The sequence below is a fragment of the Chanodichthys erythropterus genome, chromosome 10 (assembly GCF_024489055.1).
Source record: "Chanodichthys erythropterus isolate Z2021 chromosome 10, ASM2448905v1, whole genome shotgun sequence".
Lineage (NCBI taxonomy): Eukaryota > Metazoa > Chordata > Actinopteri > Cypriniformes > Xenocyprididae > Chanodichthys > Chanodichthys erythropterus.
Genome location: NC_090230.1, coordinates 55,366,272 through 55,385,470, shown reverse-complemented (window position 1 = coordinate 55,385,470; position 19,199 = coordinate 55,366,272). Strand labels below are relative to the sequence as shown.

At 38.4% G+C, this 19,199-nt stretch overlaps 2 protein-coding genes across 4 annotated transcripts in view; both read left to right on the top strand.

Moving 5' to 3' along the window:
• Nucleotides 1-5,126, top strand: part of erbin (erbb2 interacting protein) — a 78,003-nt gene extending 72,877 nt beyond the window's left edge. For both annotated transcript variants that reach the window (XM_067398290.1, XM_067398289.1), the window contains 4 exons: nucleotides 456-629; nucleotides 1,448-1,540; nucleotides 2,171-2,245; nucleotides 2,351-5,126. In XM_067398290.1, coding sequence (XP_067254391.1) covers nucleotides 456-629; nucleotides 1,448-1,540; nucleotides 2,171-2,245; nucleotides 2,351-2,458 — 450 coding nt within the window. In that variant the 3' untranslated portion in view covers nucleotides 2,459-5,126. The remainder of the gene's footprint in view (nucleotides 1-455; nucleotides 630-1,447; nucleotides 1,541-2,170; nucleotides 2,246-2,350) is intronic.
• Nucleotides 5,127-6,746: 1,620 nt separating this feature from the next.
• zfand5b (zinc finger, AN1-type domain 5b) lies at nucleotides 6,747-18,407 on the top strand. Of its 2 annotated transcripts, none has more exons than XM_067398287.1 (5): nucleotides 6,747-6,897; nucleotides 12,740-12,919; nucleotides 13,024-13,239; nucleotides 16,651-16,779; nucleotides 16,870-18,407. In XM_067398287.1, exons 2-5 carry the CDS (start codon nucleotides 12,763-12,765, stop codon nucleotides 17,016-17,018), a joined length of 651 nt encoding a protein of 216 aa, XP_067254388.1. In that variant the 5' UTR covers nucleotides 6,747-6,897; nucleotides 12,740-12,762; the 3' UTR covers nucleotides 17,019-18,407. The 2 variants fall into 2 exon arrangements, with proteins under 2 accessions (XP_067254388.1, XP_067254389.1); XM_067398288.1 differs by lacking the exon at nucleotides 6,747-6,897 and adding an exon at nucleotides 6,904-10,862.
• Nucleotides 18,408-19,199: the final 792 nt, after the last annotated feature.

Below are 19,199 nucleotides of genomic sequence, written 5' to 3'. Positions count from 1 at the left end.
ATTCATGGTTCATTGAAATGTTTACTGGTAACTTTCTGCCCCCTGGTGTCTGAAAAATGCTTCACATCATATCAAGTAGACATTTAGTGACATTTAGACATACGCTTAAAGGACCATCCTTTGGCTTTTATTGAAAATGCCCAGTAATTTCTCTAACTCAATTTCAGTTATGATAAAAATAAACATCACAAATTATAACTGAATAGAGTGTTTTCATTGATTTCACTGAGTGGTTAAAGAGGCCTGTTGGGTTTTCCACATCACAGAAATCTCATCATAGAGACCATAAATCTACAACTATTGTATCTCTGAAAGTAGCCTCTGTCTGGTCCACTGGCCTGTGCCAAAACCTGAGAGTTATATGGAAAAAAAATGCTGCACTGGATTGTTTAAGCTTTGAGGACATAGATTGTCTGTCATCTCTTGATGGTTTGGTGTGTGCTTTTGTGTCTCAGGTGCCTTTGATGAACGGCCAAATGTGTCCTCCTGTGAGACCTCCCATGAGCTGCGGTCAGCCAGCAATGGCACGCCACCCCTCACGAGAGCAGCTCATCGACTATCTTATGCTCAAAGTGTCCCAGCAGCCCCCAGGCCCTCCACGGGTCCCACACGAGACACTGCAGCAGGAGGTGGGCACCAGTCTGAAAGAAATCTCAATATTTTCAATGCATTTTAAATGTAGACACACCTATAGACCATCATGCCTAACAGCATGATTACACCGGACGCAAAAGTTGTGACACTGCGCCGCAACAGCTTGAGGCTTTACGTGACACAGTGACTGTTGTAAATCCATTTGTTTTTTGTGTCAGAAGTAGTGCAAGCGCTTGAAGTACATCAGTTTACTGTTGGAAATTTGTTGTCACGCCACGTCCAGTGTAGACAGCATCACTGATTATAATGGGTTCTATTTGCTTTTGTTGCATCTGGTGTAAGTCAACAGGTAATCAAAATGAACCCTATTTGCTTTAATAAACATTCATGGTTTTATTCCAAATAAATGATTATGTGAATTGTTTTTAAGATCTTTCATTAAAGGAGTATTTGATTATGATTTCACTTTTTTAACTTTAAAAAAGAAACGTCAAGATGAATTCTATAAGTTCTTCCTGAGTCTCTCCATCAGTGTCCGACTCCTGTTTAAAGAATGTAAGGCTGAACACCGTTACTGACAATCGTCATTTTGGCTGCGTGAGATTCTCCAGCTTTGTTGTTGAGCAACCGAAGCGTGAGCTGTTAAGGCTCCGCCCTCTTCTGGAAAGTGGCCGGGAGCGGCAGCTCATTGGCATTTAAAGTGACACACAAAAACGTAAAAATTTAAAAGCCTTTGAAATTAAATTCTTATTCCACTGACATCACCTAGGCTGTGTGGGATATTGGATAATGGTAACTAATAGCCAAACACTGCTGTGGTTTTTGTGACACTCGTATCTGTCTTTGTTCTCAGCTCCATGTGAAGGTCGAGAAGAATCCTGAGCTGGGTTTCAGTATATCAGGAGGAGTGGGTGGTCGCGGGAATCCCTTCCGCCCAGACGACAACGTCAGTATTCCTATTTTTCACTTCAGTTTCTTATTAAATAGGTGTCCACGTCCATTTCTGGAATTTTAATTTCAATTTGTCTTAAACTTAAGGTTCATTAACCTAAACTCAACAGTAAAACTTAATTGTATCTAGATCTAGAGAAACATCATAAAGATATAAACTAAACAAATATACAAAATTATTTTTTAACTTTGCCAAGAGAGCAACCATTTAGGTCTGCAGTCATCTCGAAATGCCTATGCCAAATGAATAAATCCTATGTTATATTATATTTTATAATATTTATTATATTATTATTTCTGAAGGATCATGTGACACTGAAGACTGGAGTAATTATGCTGAAAATTCAGCTTTGCCATCACAGGAATAAATTAAATTTTAATATATTACAATAAAAAAAAGAGTAATTTTGAAGTAGTAATAATATTTTCAATATTACTGTTTTTACTATATTTTTGATTAAATAAATGCAGCCTTGTTCAGAATAAGAGGCTTTTTCTTACCGACCCAAATCTTTTCAACTGAAACTGATGTTCACACTTGTGTGTCTATATACTAGACCTTTATTGAACTAAAGTCTAGCTAGCCTAATGAATAATCAACTCTTAAATCATTAATGATCAACAGGGCATCTTCGTGACGAGGGTTCAGTCAGAGGGACCGGCTTCAAAACTCCTTCAACCTGGGGACAAGATCATCCAGGTCATTTCTACTTATCAATTTTGTCAACTCCTCTCTTGCTATTCACATTTTTGACTTTTCCACACCTTAGTAATTCACTAACATCAATTAACATCCACTTTGCAGGCAAACGGATACAGCTTCGTTAACATTGATCACGGACGCGCTGTATCCCTTCTGAAGACGTTCCCCAGCACCGTCGACCTGATCATCATTCGAGAGATGGCCGCATAACTGACGAAACTGAATGTGCACTGTCTTATTTTTGTACTGAGAGGAGCCAGTGTGCTGTATGTAGTTAATCTGAGCTGATGTAAACAGGACAAGGTTTGACCGTCGGTGAAGAGGGGCGAAACCACTGCATCAGGTGGAAGACGGACAGAGTCTGGAAGCATGCACCTTCACTGTGGGATAGCTTGTTGGTGCACTCCAACTGATATGAAAACCTGTGCTTTTTGTAAAGATAGTTTTTGTTTTTCATTTTATAAGACATCACTTGGGTAGAGTTCTTGTGGGACATGAGCTGTAGCTGACCGCTTGAGGGCAGGGCTCTCTATCAAATCTCACTCGTTTTTTTTTTTTTTTTAATTATTATTTTTAAGCCACTTTTATGACCTGTGTGAGATTTTGAGTTGGAAGACAATGCTATGTGCTAACTGTGGTAATGAATGTAGAACTGGGGTGAGCTAAACTGGACTGGATGTGAAATCTGTTAGCCTGGTGGTCAGATTACCCTTGTGAAGAAAACTTCCTCTCATTGGGATGAATAACTTGTTTCATCCATCTCAATGCTAGAAACTCTTCTAGTCTCTTCAGCTTTCTATACATTCTGGAATGTTCCGCCAGTGAAATAAGGGTCTCTTCCTTCAAACTTCCACCAAACAGAAGTAGAAGACACAAACTTTAGCCCAGATGCCACCTGGATGGATGCGCTGAAATGCTCCCTGTACGTGAAACATGGACAGGAACAAGATGATGAACTTCCATGAGGATTTCGAAAGAGAACAGCCTTGCTAAAAGGCATAAACAGAAAGTGGTTCAAGCTATCTTAACCAAAGCATATTGGGACACTGTGGCTGGGTGGCATGAAACTGCTGACATGTGAACTTCTTTCCTCTGACTTCTATAACACAGCCACCCGATTCCAATGCCACCGAACCAATCCGAAGCATTCGCGCTCAAACATTTTATTTTATTTTATTTTTTTTCTTATTTCATTTTGGAGGTCATCAAAATGGTTTTTTATTCTGTGAAGAAGATTGTAGATGTGATATTTTATTCTCTTACGAAAACATTCTAACATTTGACTAGTGTTGCAGTCATGGACGTTTGCTATTGGGGGCTTCGATGCAGGGCTGAGAAAACGACATGTCAAGTGCCATAGACCCTGAACTGTCACAAAATGGGTTCGACCCAGAGCAATACTCATACAGATCCATGCCGCATATTCAGTGGCCTTATTGGGTTGATGTATGACACAGTGGGCGAAAGAGCAATAGAAAGTCGTTTATTCCATTCGCAAGATGCAGTCAGTTGCATTTTTTTATAAATAAAGAAAACCCATTTCGTATTTCTCGATGATACAGCATTTTATATTGTAAATCTTTTAAAGACGAAAACATAGGAAATGGCTTTCCAAATTTTTTGTAAAAAAAAAAATGTTCGTAAAGTCTGAATAGTGTGCGAATGAATGTCTCGTCACGTCACAGTGGCGATTGCACTGCTGTTTCCAAACACCCCTGTGAAGATTAGCGTTCCATTGTATGTGGATACATCAACTTCTTCAATATCAAATAGATTCGACAAGCTACGAAGCCTTGTAAAACGTTAATTGTAATGTTTGTATTTGAAGTAGTCACGTTGAAAGGCCATGAAAGATTTTTTTTGCCCTGTCTGCATATGAGGAGAATGACCTACTGTCGATTGTAGTACTGTGTGTATAATTTGCATGAAATTCCTCCTTTTGATCGTTTTTCGCTGTATTCTTCGGTAGACTGGACCGCTAAAAGAATCGAAGTAATCAAATTAACATAATGATAATGTGACAAATCCACAATTTGATGTGAAAGAGCACTCGACTTCAGTTCATTTGAAATTGATTGACTATTGAGTTCTGATCCCAGATTTAATTTAGCTTTGACATGCTGCCCTCAAAGTTTGCTATTAAGCCTTGGGTCAGCATTGCGTATGAATTTGTAAATGAATTTCCTACATTTGTTTAGTTTTTTGGGGGGGAGACGGGGGGGGGGGGGGGGGGATGATGATTAATCGCACAGTTTAAAGTACATAACGTTAGGTGATAAAACTACGCCCCCCAATTTTGCTGTGAATGATTCACTCAACACAATGTTTTTGGGGACACTGTTACATTCATTTTGTCATGAATCAGACTAGCGTAGATCCCTCAACTGTCACTTTTTTTTTTTGTCTGCAAAGACATTGTAAAAACGTAATAACGAACAGTGACTAAAAACAACTGGTGTTCTTTTTACTGTCCCACTTTTATTTACGTTGTATTTATTTAGTACACTTTACTTTAGAGATTACTAATCAACATGTAAATACTTTTTTAAAAGGTTTATAATTTGTTCATGGCATTAGTGATTATGTTTTTAAAACCAGCAATAACTTGCATCACAGAAGCAGCCCTTTTAATGTATAGCTATGTCAAAGGTCTCTCCACAAGCAGCTACTATTAAGATGATTGGTATGCATTTATTCAACATTCCAGATTTTGTAAATAAATTTGCTTTCCATGGTGTCCTGTGGAAAGAATAAATCAACTAATGCTCTTTCAAGGTGTATGTTTGTTGTCCTTTTTTATGTATTTATTTATTTTTGTTCTTACAGTTTTGTCACTATTGACCAAAGCTATTTCTTTAGATATTTGGGTCAACTGTCCAAATTTTGTCAGGGTTTTATTTATTTATTTTTATTCGGAAAGCTGAAAGCTGATTTCATTGATCCATTTTTGGCCGTGGTATGAATGTATGATCAGGTGTGCGATGGGAGTTTACCTCGCATGACTATATTATCATTAACAATGGCAGGTTTTTGTTACAAGCCTATACAAAATTTCAGTCCATGATTTCCTTCATTAATCAGAGCTGATAGGGGTTAACGAAGACGTGTCGTTAGATGGGCCTGTAAAGTAAAATTAGATGACTAAAGTAATTTAATCATTGCTTTTATCAGGTGTAACTCAGTACTTTGTTTACTGATAATGCAACTACACTGCTGAAGTAAGAGGAAATGCCTTAAATGGTCAGACAGGTAAGAATATAATCAAGCCTTCACCGCCTTTATTTGCTTCATTCCTTGGCTTTGAAATCACTGAAAATCACAGAAAGCAGTGGTGTTTTTCTTTCACATGGAGTGTGAGTTGGCCTCATATCAGATTCCAGCTCTATATATAACCAGAGGGCAAAATAAGGGTGCTTTAAAAACAGACCCAGGGTTGTTTTGAAATGAAGACAAAGACAAAATCCAACAAAAGACTAATTTCATTGTTTTCCTATTGACAAGATTTCAAGCCAAATGGTTCTTAGCTTAAGTATGGTTATTTTATTATATAATGTATACATAATATGCATTTTATGTCCATTTCTACAATCCTGCTTTCATGTAAATTCATTAACGAGACGAGCGACACACAAAGCTTGGTTTTAAGAAGTCCAAATAAAAAGGCCTCCCCCGTCACCATTGCTGTGCCATTTGAATGTCTCTGTAACACCAAAAAGTGCTGTCTAGGAAGGCAACTCACTGCATTTTGAGACAGCCAGTATTCAGTATGTTCCAGTATCTTCATCTTGCCTCTGCCTTGATTGAAATGTGTTGTGATTGGATCAACGTGTCCTTCAAACAGAGCTCAGCTCTGGCTGTTCTCTGGGTCAGCAGATCACAGTGCGGTGACATCTGATACAAGCTCAATGTAAAAATAACCTTCAGCACACCAATGGACTGCACAGACAGTGTACACTCAAAAAAAAAAATCTTAATATTACGTTTTGGATCTCGATACAATCTGACCTTTTGATATGGCCTTAATGTGCGAACACATTTTGTGCCTTCTCTTACTAAAAACATCATGTTGCATCCAGTGCCATATACTGTAAAATCAAAGTAATATGTATGACAGTGATGGCTCGTTTCAGCAAACTATAGTAACTGATATTTGGGTTGAAATTATGAAAAATTGGCACATTGTAAGGGTGTGCAGATCTGTTTGTTTTATCAGTACTATCATAGTACTCAGAAATCATTAGGCAAAACTCATTCACTTGACTTTTCTGCTTCAATTTGTCAAAACATCTTCAAATTTAGGACGAACCGTCCATTTACAACTCCCACTAATGTAGTGAACAAAATCCAGCATTAGATAATCATGCCAATGCAATGCAACCCCTGTCCATTGCACTAGAACTATTGCTTCAGAGCAGAAGGTTGTTTTTGTACAGTAAACTTGTTATGACTGGCGCAGTTGGCCCCGCCCCGCGGACGTGTCAATCTTCGTGACGTCACGCCCGCTATTAAAGAAAACCAACAAACAGCGGCGAGAAAAACACATATACACACCGAAACACACACGTCAGCGGACTAACGGCACAGACCAACGCGAAGGGTTTAATATATAGTCTCTTTATTCCGGGAGCTTCTCTTTTTACTCAGATAAGGCAAGTAAAACACTTTCCCCCAATTACAACGCTTTAAAAGCTTATGCTAACGTTATAGGAAAATATGATTAGTTTTGGTGAAATAACCAGCTAGTAAGCCTAATATCTTTATTTCCAGATTTATTCGTTGGTATAATATCATGTAATGTGTCAGTTGTTAGTCTAAATTGATGAACTTCGTGAACTTGGCGAGTTTAACCAAATATGGTTGTTAGCTGATGCTAGCATGTTAGCTAGTAAAATTAGCCTGTTGTTCCTTTCAACTTAAAAGCTGAAATATGATACGAAAACAGCAGGCTTATGTTTAAACACGCTTATTTTATTCGTAACGCGCTATTTGCTTCGCATTTAAACTGATTTTGTCCTTCGAGATTGCAGAGATGAAAAATAAGATCGTTTATTGCAGGTAGTGTTTACTCAGATACAGTTAATTGGCTGTTTATGTATTAATATCGTTATTCGAGTAATTTACTCTCTAGTACAATGTTTTCGGTTTTATTTGGTGTCGTTTCGTGTATCGATCGAGATGTTATACAGGAAACTCAAAGCCCAGCTAGTTTGTGTATCTTTATCACTGAGTGAATGAATAAACGTCTTTAAAAATATTTTTCCGCAGTTTGTTCAATATTTTGACTGATTTGTTGCGAATTGACGTTCTGGTGGTGGATCATTGTGCTTTTTTATTATTAAGGTTTGTACTTGGGCTCAAACAGGAAGAGTGTTTGAAACAAAGGAGAACACAAAGCATATTCACCCTGACCCAGATATAAAGTAGATAAACAAGGACATTACCATCCATCCAAACTCATTCATCATCACAAACCCCTCAAACTGAACACCACACACAGTTTGAAGGCAGCAGCTGTTGTGTTGAGTGTTTTTTGTGCTTTATATGCCAGCGTGTGTTTGTTAGCCGTGATGCTAGTGTTAGCATGACTCAGTGGATTTCATTATGAGGCCTCAAACGCTGATATAGCTCTATATAACGTTTAAAAGTACACATACTGTGTGAATAACACACACACACCGTGTTTGCATTGTAAAGTGCAGTTTTAGACTTTGTCTAAACTGTACATGTCGTTTAACTGCTTCATATATTGGTGCATTGAGACACGTGAGCATTGAGTGATCGGTTTTCTGCTGTCTTTCTCCATTTATGGTGTCTTTTGAGCTTAATGGTTTGCTTTTGCTCAAATATTTGACTTTGTTTATCTCTCATGTCTTTGTTTTGCCCTTTATGCTATGTATTTGCTGTCATCCAGACAGGGATAAATGGACCTAGATGGCCAACACACTTGGGAATCGGCTGAAAAAACAGCCCTCTTGGGGCTTTTCCTTTTTTGGCTTTATCAAAATATATAAGGCCATGCATAGGAAAGGAGAGTGCTATGCAAACCAGGTCCTACTAGAGATGTCTGTGATGTAATGGAGGCAGGTCAGGACTATGGGGGGGTATTTATAAGTCAGGACACACTGCTGTTCGCATGGTGGAGGCTCTTCAGGACAACATGTCACATTGCACCCTTGTGACGGATGAAAACTAATCCAGCCGCCCGTGTGAGGGAGTGCGAAGGGCAGCAGGCTCACACGCACGTGATGCGGGCCATGTGGTGGCTTTTCAGGGGAAAACCTCTGATGCCAAAAGGCGGAGGTGAAATGCTGCAATCTTGTTTACTTGAAGACGAGAGGCCCCCCGAAACCCCGGGGGCCCTCGCCGATATGTCAGTCCTGACAGATTTCGGGTTCATTGCTCGAAAGCGTCTGCAGTCCATGTTTCCGCTCCAGGGGCTTTGATGGGGATTGTGTTTGCTGCTGTAATCGCTCTCTGCTTGAACAGAATGTTCCAGCTGTTCCACGTACAGATATATTTACATCTCACACTGCTAGTCAGCATTTACCCTTCAACGCAACTTGGTCGTACTTCATCTGCCTAGTAGGGTGGTCACAATACTTGCGTTTCAGTAGTTCACGCCAGTGCAGTTGGTATTGACAGTTATTTTGATAAGGCAGCAAAAATGTTAAACGCCATTAAAAAGTTGACTATTAATATAAATGGATAGTTATGCATATTGTGACTGTGAAACCCGAGGGGGATGATATGACCCAAATCTTTTTATCAAGCAGCGCTTTTAAGTTTTTAATGTACTGCAAGGTCTATTTAAACAGTAGCTAGTTGTCAAGCATAATTGTCACTGTATGGGGTTTTTTGTTGCTTTATCACTGTAACATGTCAGTAACTTCTGTGCAGCTTAAAACCACTTATTTACATATTTTGACATATTAGGTATAGCAAAATATCTTAATGATTGATGCTTTGATTTGTTGTTATGATGACATATTGTCGTCATCGCCCAGCCCTCATTAATTTCAAGACTTTAGGTCATGCTCTATGGGGGAGTGCCATGAATTTTAACTTTGTTTTAGTCTTTTCTCTCTCTCTCCATCCTTTTATTTTATTATTATTATTTTTTTTTTGCTCTAATGATGAGGTGTTACGCAAAGTACAGAGCCCCTAAAGAGACTTGAAGACAAAAAATTAGATGGAGTAAAAGTGTGGTATTTTGGGGGGGCGGGGGGATTGGGGGCTGGATTGTCAATGCTGTTGCATTCTCTCGCAAATGTTTCTCGAGGAAACGCAAAACGTTTTGTGGGTGAATGCAAAGTTTCTCGAGGGAACAAAAACATTTGCGAGAGAACGCAAAATCATTGTATTTTTTTTTTTTTCACCCCATCTCATATTTTTTTTCCCACCACCTCATTTTTTCCCCACCACCCTCTAAGGGCTCCGTAGCGAAGTAATCATAAAGGAATTCGGAAAGTTCTCTTTAAAACGGTACAGTGTCACTTATTTGGAATTTATGGTGTCGTAGTATGTTAACAACTATCTAAATATTATTGAATTACAACAGTGGCATGTAGACAATGCAGTTGCTGTTGTAAACTGTCAGTAATGGATAAGAAAGGAACCGAATCAGTAGAACAAATAAAAAATAAAAAAATAAAAAAAAAAGTGAAGACGTAAACTTTTTTTTCCTTCATTTTTCATTTCACAGCATTATCAAACATTGAGAAATTCTGAAAATGTTTACCAAGAAACTAAAAATGGCAAACAACCTATGACAGTGGTCCTTAACCAGGGACTCCTATTAGTCTTAATTACTTGAATGTAATTAAAATACTTTTAAAAACTCAAAATAAAGATGCACAACATTAAACTGGCTCTGATTTATAAAACGATTGTATGCTTGGATTTGATCCTAAATACTATGGATTTTATCCTGTCAATATTGAGGAACATCAATATTTATAAAGGCAGAAAGTGACGTGAAAATGTTCTTATGCATATGACAAATTAAGAGCATGCATACATTGGTATTCATATATCAGCAAATCAGTTAAATCATATGAAAATGTTAAGATAAATAGGCAGTCACAACATGCATTAATATAGTTATATGTGCAAATGAGCAATTTTTAAAGGATCATGAAACCCTAAAATTTTTTTTAACCGATCGATGACAGTTTCAATGCTATTTGTTCACCACTGCCTGTTCAGCTTTGCGTTGTCATAACTAGCTGTTTCCTCAATACAGTAACACAAAAATGTTGTTTGCATTTTTGCAAACATAGCTAGAGTTTGACTACCAACACATTAAAAATGACTAACTATTTAGTAACACACGGCGCGCCACGATGTGTTTAATGCTAGCAACACGGATCATATTTTATATATCTGGACCAAAGAAATATGGACATATTTCATATACTGTAGTGGTCTAAACATGAACCAGCTCTGCCAATGCGCATATTTCATAGTGTCTTCTTTAAATTAAATACATATGTGCAAATAAGGACACTGATACAGCGGTACGTCTGATCATGAAGCCGATGACACGATGAGTTATTCTGATACCCACAAGACAATGATGTAGACCGAAAATTCAAAGAAGAATGGACAAAAAAAAGTAACTATGCCTTTATTCCTTCTGTGTTAAACTGATGTTATTTGTTCAAAGATTGTAGTGCTCGTAAACGAAAAGAAAATATTAAACATTTTAAATGTTCTTCCTCATTTTTCATATAGACCAGTTGCTCTGGAAAGTTATAATGCTGATTTAAGAATTTATCAGAACGTATTTCATTTGTTCATGACTGTTGTTACTAGTCTCTACTGATAAAATGTGTTGTCGTAGGGTTATATTTTTTTTAAAATGCATCAATGTGCCCCCAACTTTTTTTCTTTTTTCTCTTCTTCTTTCTCCGCTCATATTTAAATATTCATTTGTCTGTATAATGAGTGTGTCTTCCCTCTTCCCACCCTCTACACTCCCACTTTTCCACAGCTTTACACGCCCATTTCTTGAGTTTTTATTTTTTTATTTTCTCAAATCTGAGGTGTGAACAAGCAGTGCTAAAACAAAGGGGTTTGGATTTCCTTGCCCATTTTTGATGAGTGCCGTTCATCTTCTCGAAGACACATTTGTGGGCATTCTGTAGGTGGAGTTGATTGAGTTTGAATTTAAGATCAGCTGTGATTTATAAAGGGATGCATTTAGGAAAATTGAATTTACAGGCATTTTATAAATTTTAGAAATGGTCTCACGTTCACATTTGTGACCCTGGACCACAAAACCAATCATAGGAGCACAGATATATTTGTAGCAATATTAGCCAACAATACACTGTATGGGTCAAAAGTATCAATTTTTCTTTTATGTCAAAAATCATTAGGATATTAAGTAAAGATCATGTTCCATGAAGATATTTTGTAAATTTCTTACCGCTAATATATACATTTATTTTTGTGATTGGATATGCATTGCTTTTTTTTTTTTTTTTTGCACCCTCAGATTCCAGATTTTCAAGTAGTTGTGTCTTGTCTCAGCCAAATATTGTCCTATCCTAACATACGTCAATGGAAAGCTTATTTATTCAGCTTTCAGATGTATAAATCTCAATTTCAAAAAATTGACCTTTTGACTGGTTTTGTGGCCCAGGGTCACATATAGGCTCATTATTTGCACGTCCAATTAAGGCCCCAGAAGTACATCAGTTTAAATGGGTGTAAAAAAAAAGTTGAGAACAACTTACCTAGAACTTTCTCATGATTGTATGCTTACGTCAGAAAATTAAACTAATTTACAGCTTGTTTGGTGCTAATGATTACTATGTTTTTACTAATGGGTGCACAGCTGTATTTTCAGTGCAGATTAATCATAGTACTCACAGTCCTGTTCTGCTGATGTCCCTTCTTTTCTTTTCTTTTTTATTTATTTTTTTTAGATTTTGTGTTTTTGTCTTTATTATGATAGGACAGTTACTAGACAGGAAGCGAAGTGGGAGAGAGAGAGAGGGGGACAGGATCGGGAAAGGACCACGGGCTGGGACTTGAACTCAGGTTGCCCGAAGCGCATTGGCGCTACATGTTGGCGCGCTGCCCATGAGGCCATCGGCACTGACCCTTCTCTCTTTTCTGATGCAGCCACACCATATAGTTTAATGCAGAATTTAATTGGTTGAATTGCGAAGCAAAACGCGGGCTCCAGGAAGTCTTACAGGTTGACCTACGTGCATTCAGCTCAGTCTGGTTGTAAAACAATTACACATTATCTGTGGCGTGAGTTTGCAGGAACCGGCTTGAATCAGGTGATTCCATGCCAAGATGAGGCTCAAGCCAAACCGACGCCAAAAAAAAAAAGTGTTCAGACGTCTGACCCCAATCTGATTCTTTGAGGGCCTTTATCGGTGTAAATCTTCTTAATGAAGCCAGCTGCAGTCTTTGATTCACATGTCACACATATGTACTGTCATTTTCATGGTCTTTGTGTTTTGTTGTCTGTAGGAATCACCCACTTTCAGAGAGAGATGGCCCAGGAGACCAATCAAAGCCCCGTGCCCATGCTCTGTGCCACCGGCTGTGGTTTCTATGGCAACCCTCGGACCAATGGCATGTGCTCGGTCTGTTACAAAGAACATTTAACAAGACAAAACAATGGGGGCGTCAGTCCTATTAGCACAATGGGTACGTGTTTCTGCTCTTTCAACACCTTCACGATCGGACGTGTTTGTAAGATTGATTGTTCCTTGAGCGTCTCATTAACACTAAGGGTATTTGGTCTCTTCCAGGAGCTTCTAGCAGTGTCACCAGTAGTCCTACCTCTGAAGCATCAGCCATCCAGATCATTGAAGCTACACTAAACAACTCTTCTGCTGCTAGCGCGGAGTCACCCAACAGCACTACCGCTGCCACTGCTGCCCTTCCAGTTACACAACAGATGACGGAGATGAGCATTTCCTGTGACGACGAGGTGGTCTCGCCAAAAGTAGAAGTTCCTGAACCAGGTTGGTATTTCTGTTTCAGATTTGAGGAAGTGTCTCAGCTGAACACATTTCAGGGACTCTAAAACGGTGTTCAGAATAGAGTGCTAGCACACTTTAAAATGTTTATAAAATAAAAATAATAAAAAAATGTATATGACGAAGGTCAGCACAAACATAAAAATAAAAAAAATAAAAAATAATTTAAAATGTTTATAAAAGTCTTTTAACACTTGATAGTTTGAGTCCAGAATATGTTCAAAATAAGTTGAATGCTTCTGGTTCATTAAAAGATTCATAATGGTTCATAATATTGTCAGTGTAAGTCCATATCAAGTTTCTTTGCATTTTGTAGGATACATTATTAAATGCAGTTTACTACTGGTTGTATACTGCACATTTGAGAATATTACAGGTCATTTATTCATGTACGCGTAATGTCTGCATACTATTTAGTACATAATGCAGAAATGGTAAAGGTGCTGTCACATTTACCTGTGCTTAGTCAGGTTTCATGGGTGAATTTCAGTCATTTCAATAGGAATCCATGTGATCTGAATTTTTGTGTGAGGGGGGGAAAAAAGATTTCAACATGCTGATTTTGCAACGGGTTCATGTTGGTCATGTGAATTTGCTGTATTGGCCAACAGAAAGCTCCTTGGTTTGGAAGTGAATTCTGTGTGAGCTGTGCTACAGAAATCCCTACACTCTTGACAATGGACCTTTTTTTGTTTGCAAAATTTTGCTAATGTGACCGCACTTTAAGACTAATTTGCTATTTTGAACACTATCATTTAAGCAGTTTTTGTGCAAACCCCACTCCGCAGCCGATTCTTAATATTTCATTTGAATCTCGGTGCTGATTACTTGCACAACACTGAAACAAATATTAACCTTGAACCTACACCTCAACCTCAGTATAGCACATCCTGATAGACGGCATTACTATTTTTGTACGCGATCTTAGAAATCTGAGCTTTTCTTGACCGATGACTGCGTAATCAATAATATTTGCTTCTGGGCAGTTTGAAAGCCATTGATTTGTTTTTACTTCAATCAAATAAGAGGAATCAAATCAGTGATTCGATGGGCCTCATTTATCAATCTAATGTAGAAACTAGCACCGATCCGAACGCAGAAATAATCTTATGACAGGATTCAGGTGTGCTTCATCAAACACTCATGCTGGCAATCCTATCGTACGTTGATAAATGTGACGGGTGAAAACAATGGTCATTTGAATATCACACCCCTAAAAATCCACGGTTTAGAAGCCTCGCCCATAGTTTATGATACGGAGAAATGTAAGAGGAAGAAATCTCATGAAAGAGAAATGCATCTTACTCCAAAAACAACCATTAACCTCGTAATTGCAAACAATTACATTAATTTATATGTATAATACCAGTCAATAAAACAAAATATTCATAGGCCTGTTGCAGTTCCTTCCACAAAATTAAAGGTATTCAGAACAGAAAAAGAATGAAGGTTATAAAATTATATATTAAACTATAAAATAAAACAAATCAGATAGCATCCTTCACATGTGCAAAAATGTGTGTGGTTGGGTGCTGGGCACATTGATTTACAGCAGACCATTTTAATTTGAGCAGTGTAACTTTTATGTATGGTTGAATGCATTTTAGTTTGAATGGATGAAATGTCAAGTTAGAAAGGCTAGAACTGATAATGTGTGCGTGCGAGGCGCCTGCGCGATCACTTGGATTTAGTAAAATAAAGATATAAAGAAAACAAATACAATGTGTTGATCACAAACGAGCATCGTAGATTTTCTTTTGTCAGTCTGTTAATTTAAATGTAGTGTAGTCCTTTCTATTTTATAACACAGACTTAATTTTATTCAGTTTTTCTGAAGGTGTGTGATGTGACGATGTGCGAATCCTCATTTTCTTTTGTTTATGCTGCTATTTGCACATATAAAGCTAAACCCATTAAAACAAAACAAAATGTGGTATGGTATTTTTAATGGGTCACAAAAACTTGCATACAGGAGTTGAGACCTGACGTGAGATTTGATCGTAGCCACCGCTCATTTCCAAAATGGAAACGGCTGTGTGCACCATTTTTTTTTTTTTTTGTTGTGCGTTCGTTTCCGAAATGACACCCAATATATCCATTAATGTTTTTAGAGCCATGCAGATATTGTAAAATACTGCATTGTTTGACTGACATCTCTGTTTTATTGCTAGAAGAGGTTCTTGGTCAAAGTGGTTAACTTTATTTGCTTCGCAAGTAGTGTTGATAAACTTTAATGAGGTGGTTTAACTAAAGAAATCCACCAAAAGAAAAAAAAAACTCTCTGTGCCTGAAAGTCAAAAATGTCTAGGTGTCTAAGGCTGCATTTACACTGCAAGTCTTAATGCACAGGTCCGATCTTTTGACCATATCTGATTTATTTTTTTATTTTATTTTTTTTGGGCCACTGTTTACATTGACTTTAGACGCGACTGGTATCCGATATCTCTGTGTTTAACATTCCTGCCCCAAAATTGTCATTGATAGTTTTACATGCACATAGTAGATCCTCGGGTTTTGAATGGCCGTGCAATTAAAATTATTTAAATATTTCATCGAGTGGCCATGATTAGCTACCTGTCAGAATGGATAAGTTAACAGCTGTCAGTGTCACGGATGTATTGCAGCGCGAATTCTGACTGAACGAATAGAGACCGGAAAATAAAGGTAATTTGCGTTTGATGTTTTATCTACAGTTATAAGTTTAAGATATAAGGTTTTTTTTTTTATGAATTCGAGGGAGCAAGGGAGAGAGAGCGCGCGTGCAAGGGAGAGAGTAGCTACAGTGAAGCTGTTGGATTATACGAAGCTTTTGGACAGTCTTTTAAATCCGGGCAAAGGTTGACATTCAGCTGCTTAATGTATGTGTGTGTGCAATTTCTTTCTAGAAAAATATATAACATTAGACATAAAGTTCCCACCTAAAGCTGCAAAGTTTAGTGTGAGTGCATACAAGCATGTCTGCTTCATAATACAACATTAAAGAGCCTTTTAATGAGCAAACATTTCACCCTCGCCTTGTGATGGCTTGGAATTCCAATGGGAATCGGATATGCACATTTAGACGTAGGTCGCATGTCCAGAGATCAGATATGTATCGGATTTAAAACCACATTTGGAAGTGGCTCAGATCGGATGCGAAAAAATCGGATCCCATGTGGATTTTTGTTTACACGTGCAATTAATTCCGATCTGTGTCAGATGTGAGCAAAAGATTGGATTTTTTTGTGCCAGTGTAAACGCAGCCTAAGTCACAATAGTTAAAATTGGCAAAAAGTTACAGAAAAGGCCTGCACACTGAAGATGAAAAAAGAATGCCAGATGCGTTATGGGTGTTTGGCATGTAGTTGTGTTCAGGGTGTTTGTTAGATAGATGCTAATTCCTGTGTGTCTTTCCAGTCGTCACTCAGCCAACAGCATCCGCCGCACCTCCAAGCACAGCTGACGGGGAAGAGGCCAAGACACCCGAAGCCCCCAAACCCAAGAAGAACAGATGCTTCATGTGCCGCAAGAAGGTCGGCCTGACAGGTGAGCAGAACCAGCATGTTCCTGCACGTAATGTAGGTTGGATAAAACCGCTCCATCCACGCATTCTGATGCTGATGTCTCTCTTGTCAGGGTTCGACTGCCGCTGTGGGAATCTCTTCTGTGGACTTCATCGCTACTCGGACAAGCACAACTGCCCCTACGACTACAAGGCGGAGGCTGCCGCCAAGATCCGCAAGGAGAATCCCGTCGTGGTCGCCGATAAGATTCAGAGAATATAAGCCTCTCGCCGTCTTCACCTCCATTTTGCGAGAGATCAGATAAAAGGACTCGCACTTTGACCTGTGATTCTAAAGACTAGTTTTTTTTAATTACAGTATGGGAAAGAATCTTGTTTCTAAGCCAATGCATGAGTGATCACTTTGTTTCCATCTTTCTTTTGCTTTCTGTTGTTGGTATATGAGCTTCAAGATAAAACAAACGAGGGGAAAAAGAACAAAAAAAATGTCTATAAAAGGTATGAAGCCAGAGACATTTGCCTCACATGTCTGTTTCTGAGTATCCTGGAATCTGATTCTTGTGTTAAAGGCTGACTGTCCGTCGTGATCGTTATTAGTTTACTTTGTGATCGTGTCTCCTGGTTGGTCTCATGACGCAGGACTCTCTGAAGACTGTTACCGCTCTGACCAGAGCGCCGTCAGAGCAACAGTGCATGGCTGGCTCATGTAGCAAATGGACGCTCTTCTGTTTCCTCCGGGTCGAACGTTTCGCCCTCCCGTTAAGAGTCAGCCTTTTCAACATTTATCATCCACTTTTCTGCTTGAGCATCAGACTACGCCAATTATTGAGCTTTTGGAGTGATGCTGTTTTTTTTTTTGTTTTTTTTTTCATGTTAAAAAAAAATTGTTTTCATTGACAGACTTTGTGAAAAATATATAATCCTGTCCGGATGGTTTAATGCAGCCAGACCAGAATACTTCATGATCAGTTGAGCAATTTGCATCCATGATGCCACGGTGTCAACTATGGATGGGGTTGGACATGGCAACTAACACACAACTCTATTGATTCTCTCACATGATCCTTTAAGTCATTTTTTTTTTTTTTTTTCTCATTTTGTTGTAATGTGACACCAATTTATGAAAACGTGGTTCCTGGGCTTGTTCAGAGAGTTGAACTTTAAGTGGGTGTTTTGCATGGTTAGTGAAATGAGTATTTTACAGTTGACCGCATACTAGAAGTCCATTTCTTTTTTTCCTCTAATTCACCTTTCTTGTGTGTGATTGATCTATTCAGTGGGTATTGAGTGTTAAATTCAGGTAAGAAATTAATGGTATTGTTTAGTGTCATTTAATCAGCCCTTTGAGTGTGCTTGTGTGTTGTGAGTCAGTGTGAGTATGCGACTAGTCTACTCCGTGAACGCCATCTTTTAATCTGAGGCTCAGTCCGTTTCCTGTTTTTGGGTCTGGCTGCACAGCGCTGTTGTTTTATTTTAGAGCTTTGTCAGTTTACACAGTAAAACTAACCATTTGTTCTGATTTGATTTTAGTTATGCAAGTTGTACAAACCATCTTTATTTATTATATGTATTGCGCATATAATCTTGTTATCCGACATTACTGCGAAATTGTATCATGTAAATAAAATTATGTACAGAGATATCATTAAAATTTGTCATGTACTGTTTTGTACTGTACTGGTGTTATAAGTAGTTCATTCTAAGATTTATTTGTGTAAAATCTAACTTATACTCGCTCGTCCTGGATGCTGATTGGTCAATAAATTAAAGGTTGATCTGTAACACAACCAATGAAACTAGCTCTGCCTGCCTCAGCAGCACTTACAAATTTTAGCATTAGTAGAATATAAACTGTATATTGCATTTTTCACTTTTAATCATTTAAAATGTTAAAATTATCTGCAGAACCAGATGTGAAACCAGCAGCTATTCATCGTTCTGACCACCAGAGGGCCACATCGTACAAGCTTTGACACTGATATAAACGGATTGTATTATAAAGGCTGATTTATACTTCTGCGTGGAGTGTACGCCGTAGCTGCGGTGTAGGCTGTGCGTAGCCTGACGTGCACCTGTTTAAAAATGTAACAAGCGCTCTGATTGGTCTGCTAGAATCCCTCCCTCGGGTCAAAAAACTGGCGCGGAGCACTCGGAGAAGAGCGAGCACTTTCAGCTTCACTATGAATAAAAAAAAAAAAACTGTTTCAGAGGACACATACAGTCAAACTGCAACAAAAGTCATTACCTATTTGCCGCTTCTCTGCCGTTTCTGTTTGTAAGATTCTCTGACAACGTACATGACGAGCTGCTGCTTCGGCTTTTGTTTTGATACTCAACATGACCGCGGACACTGCCTCCTAGTGGTCTGCATGTACGTCGACGCCGACAACGACGCAGAAGTATAAATGAAAAGACGCACAGCCTACGGCGCAGAGGCTCCGGC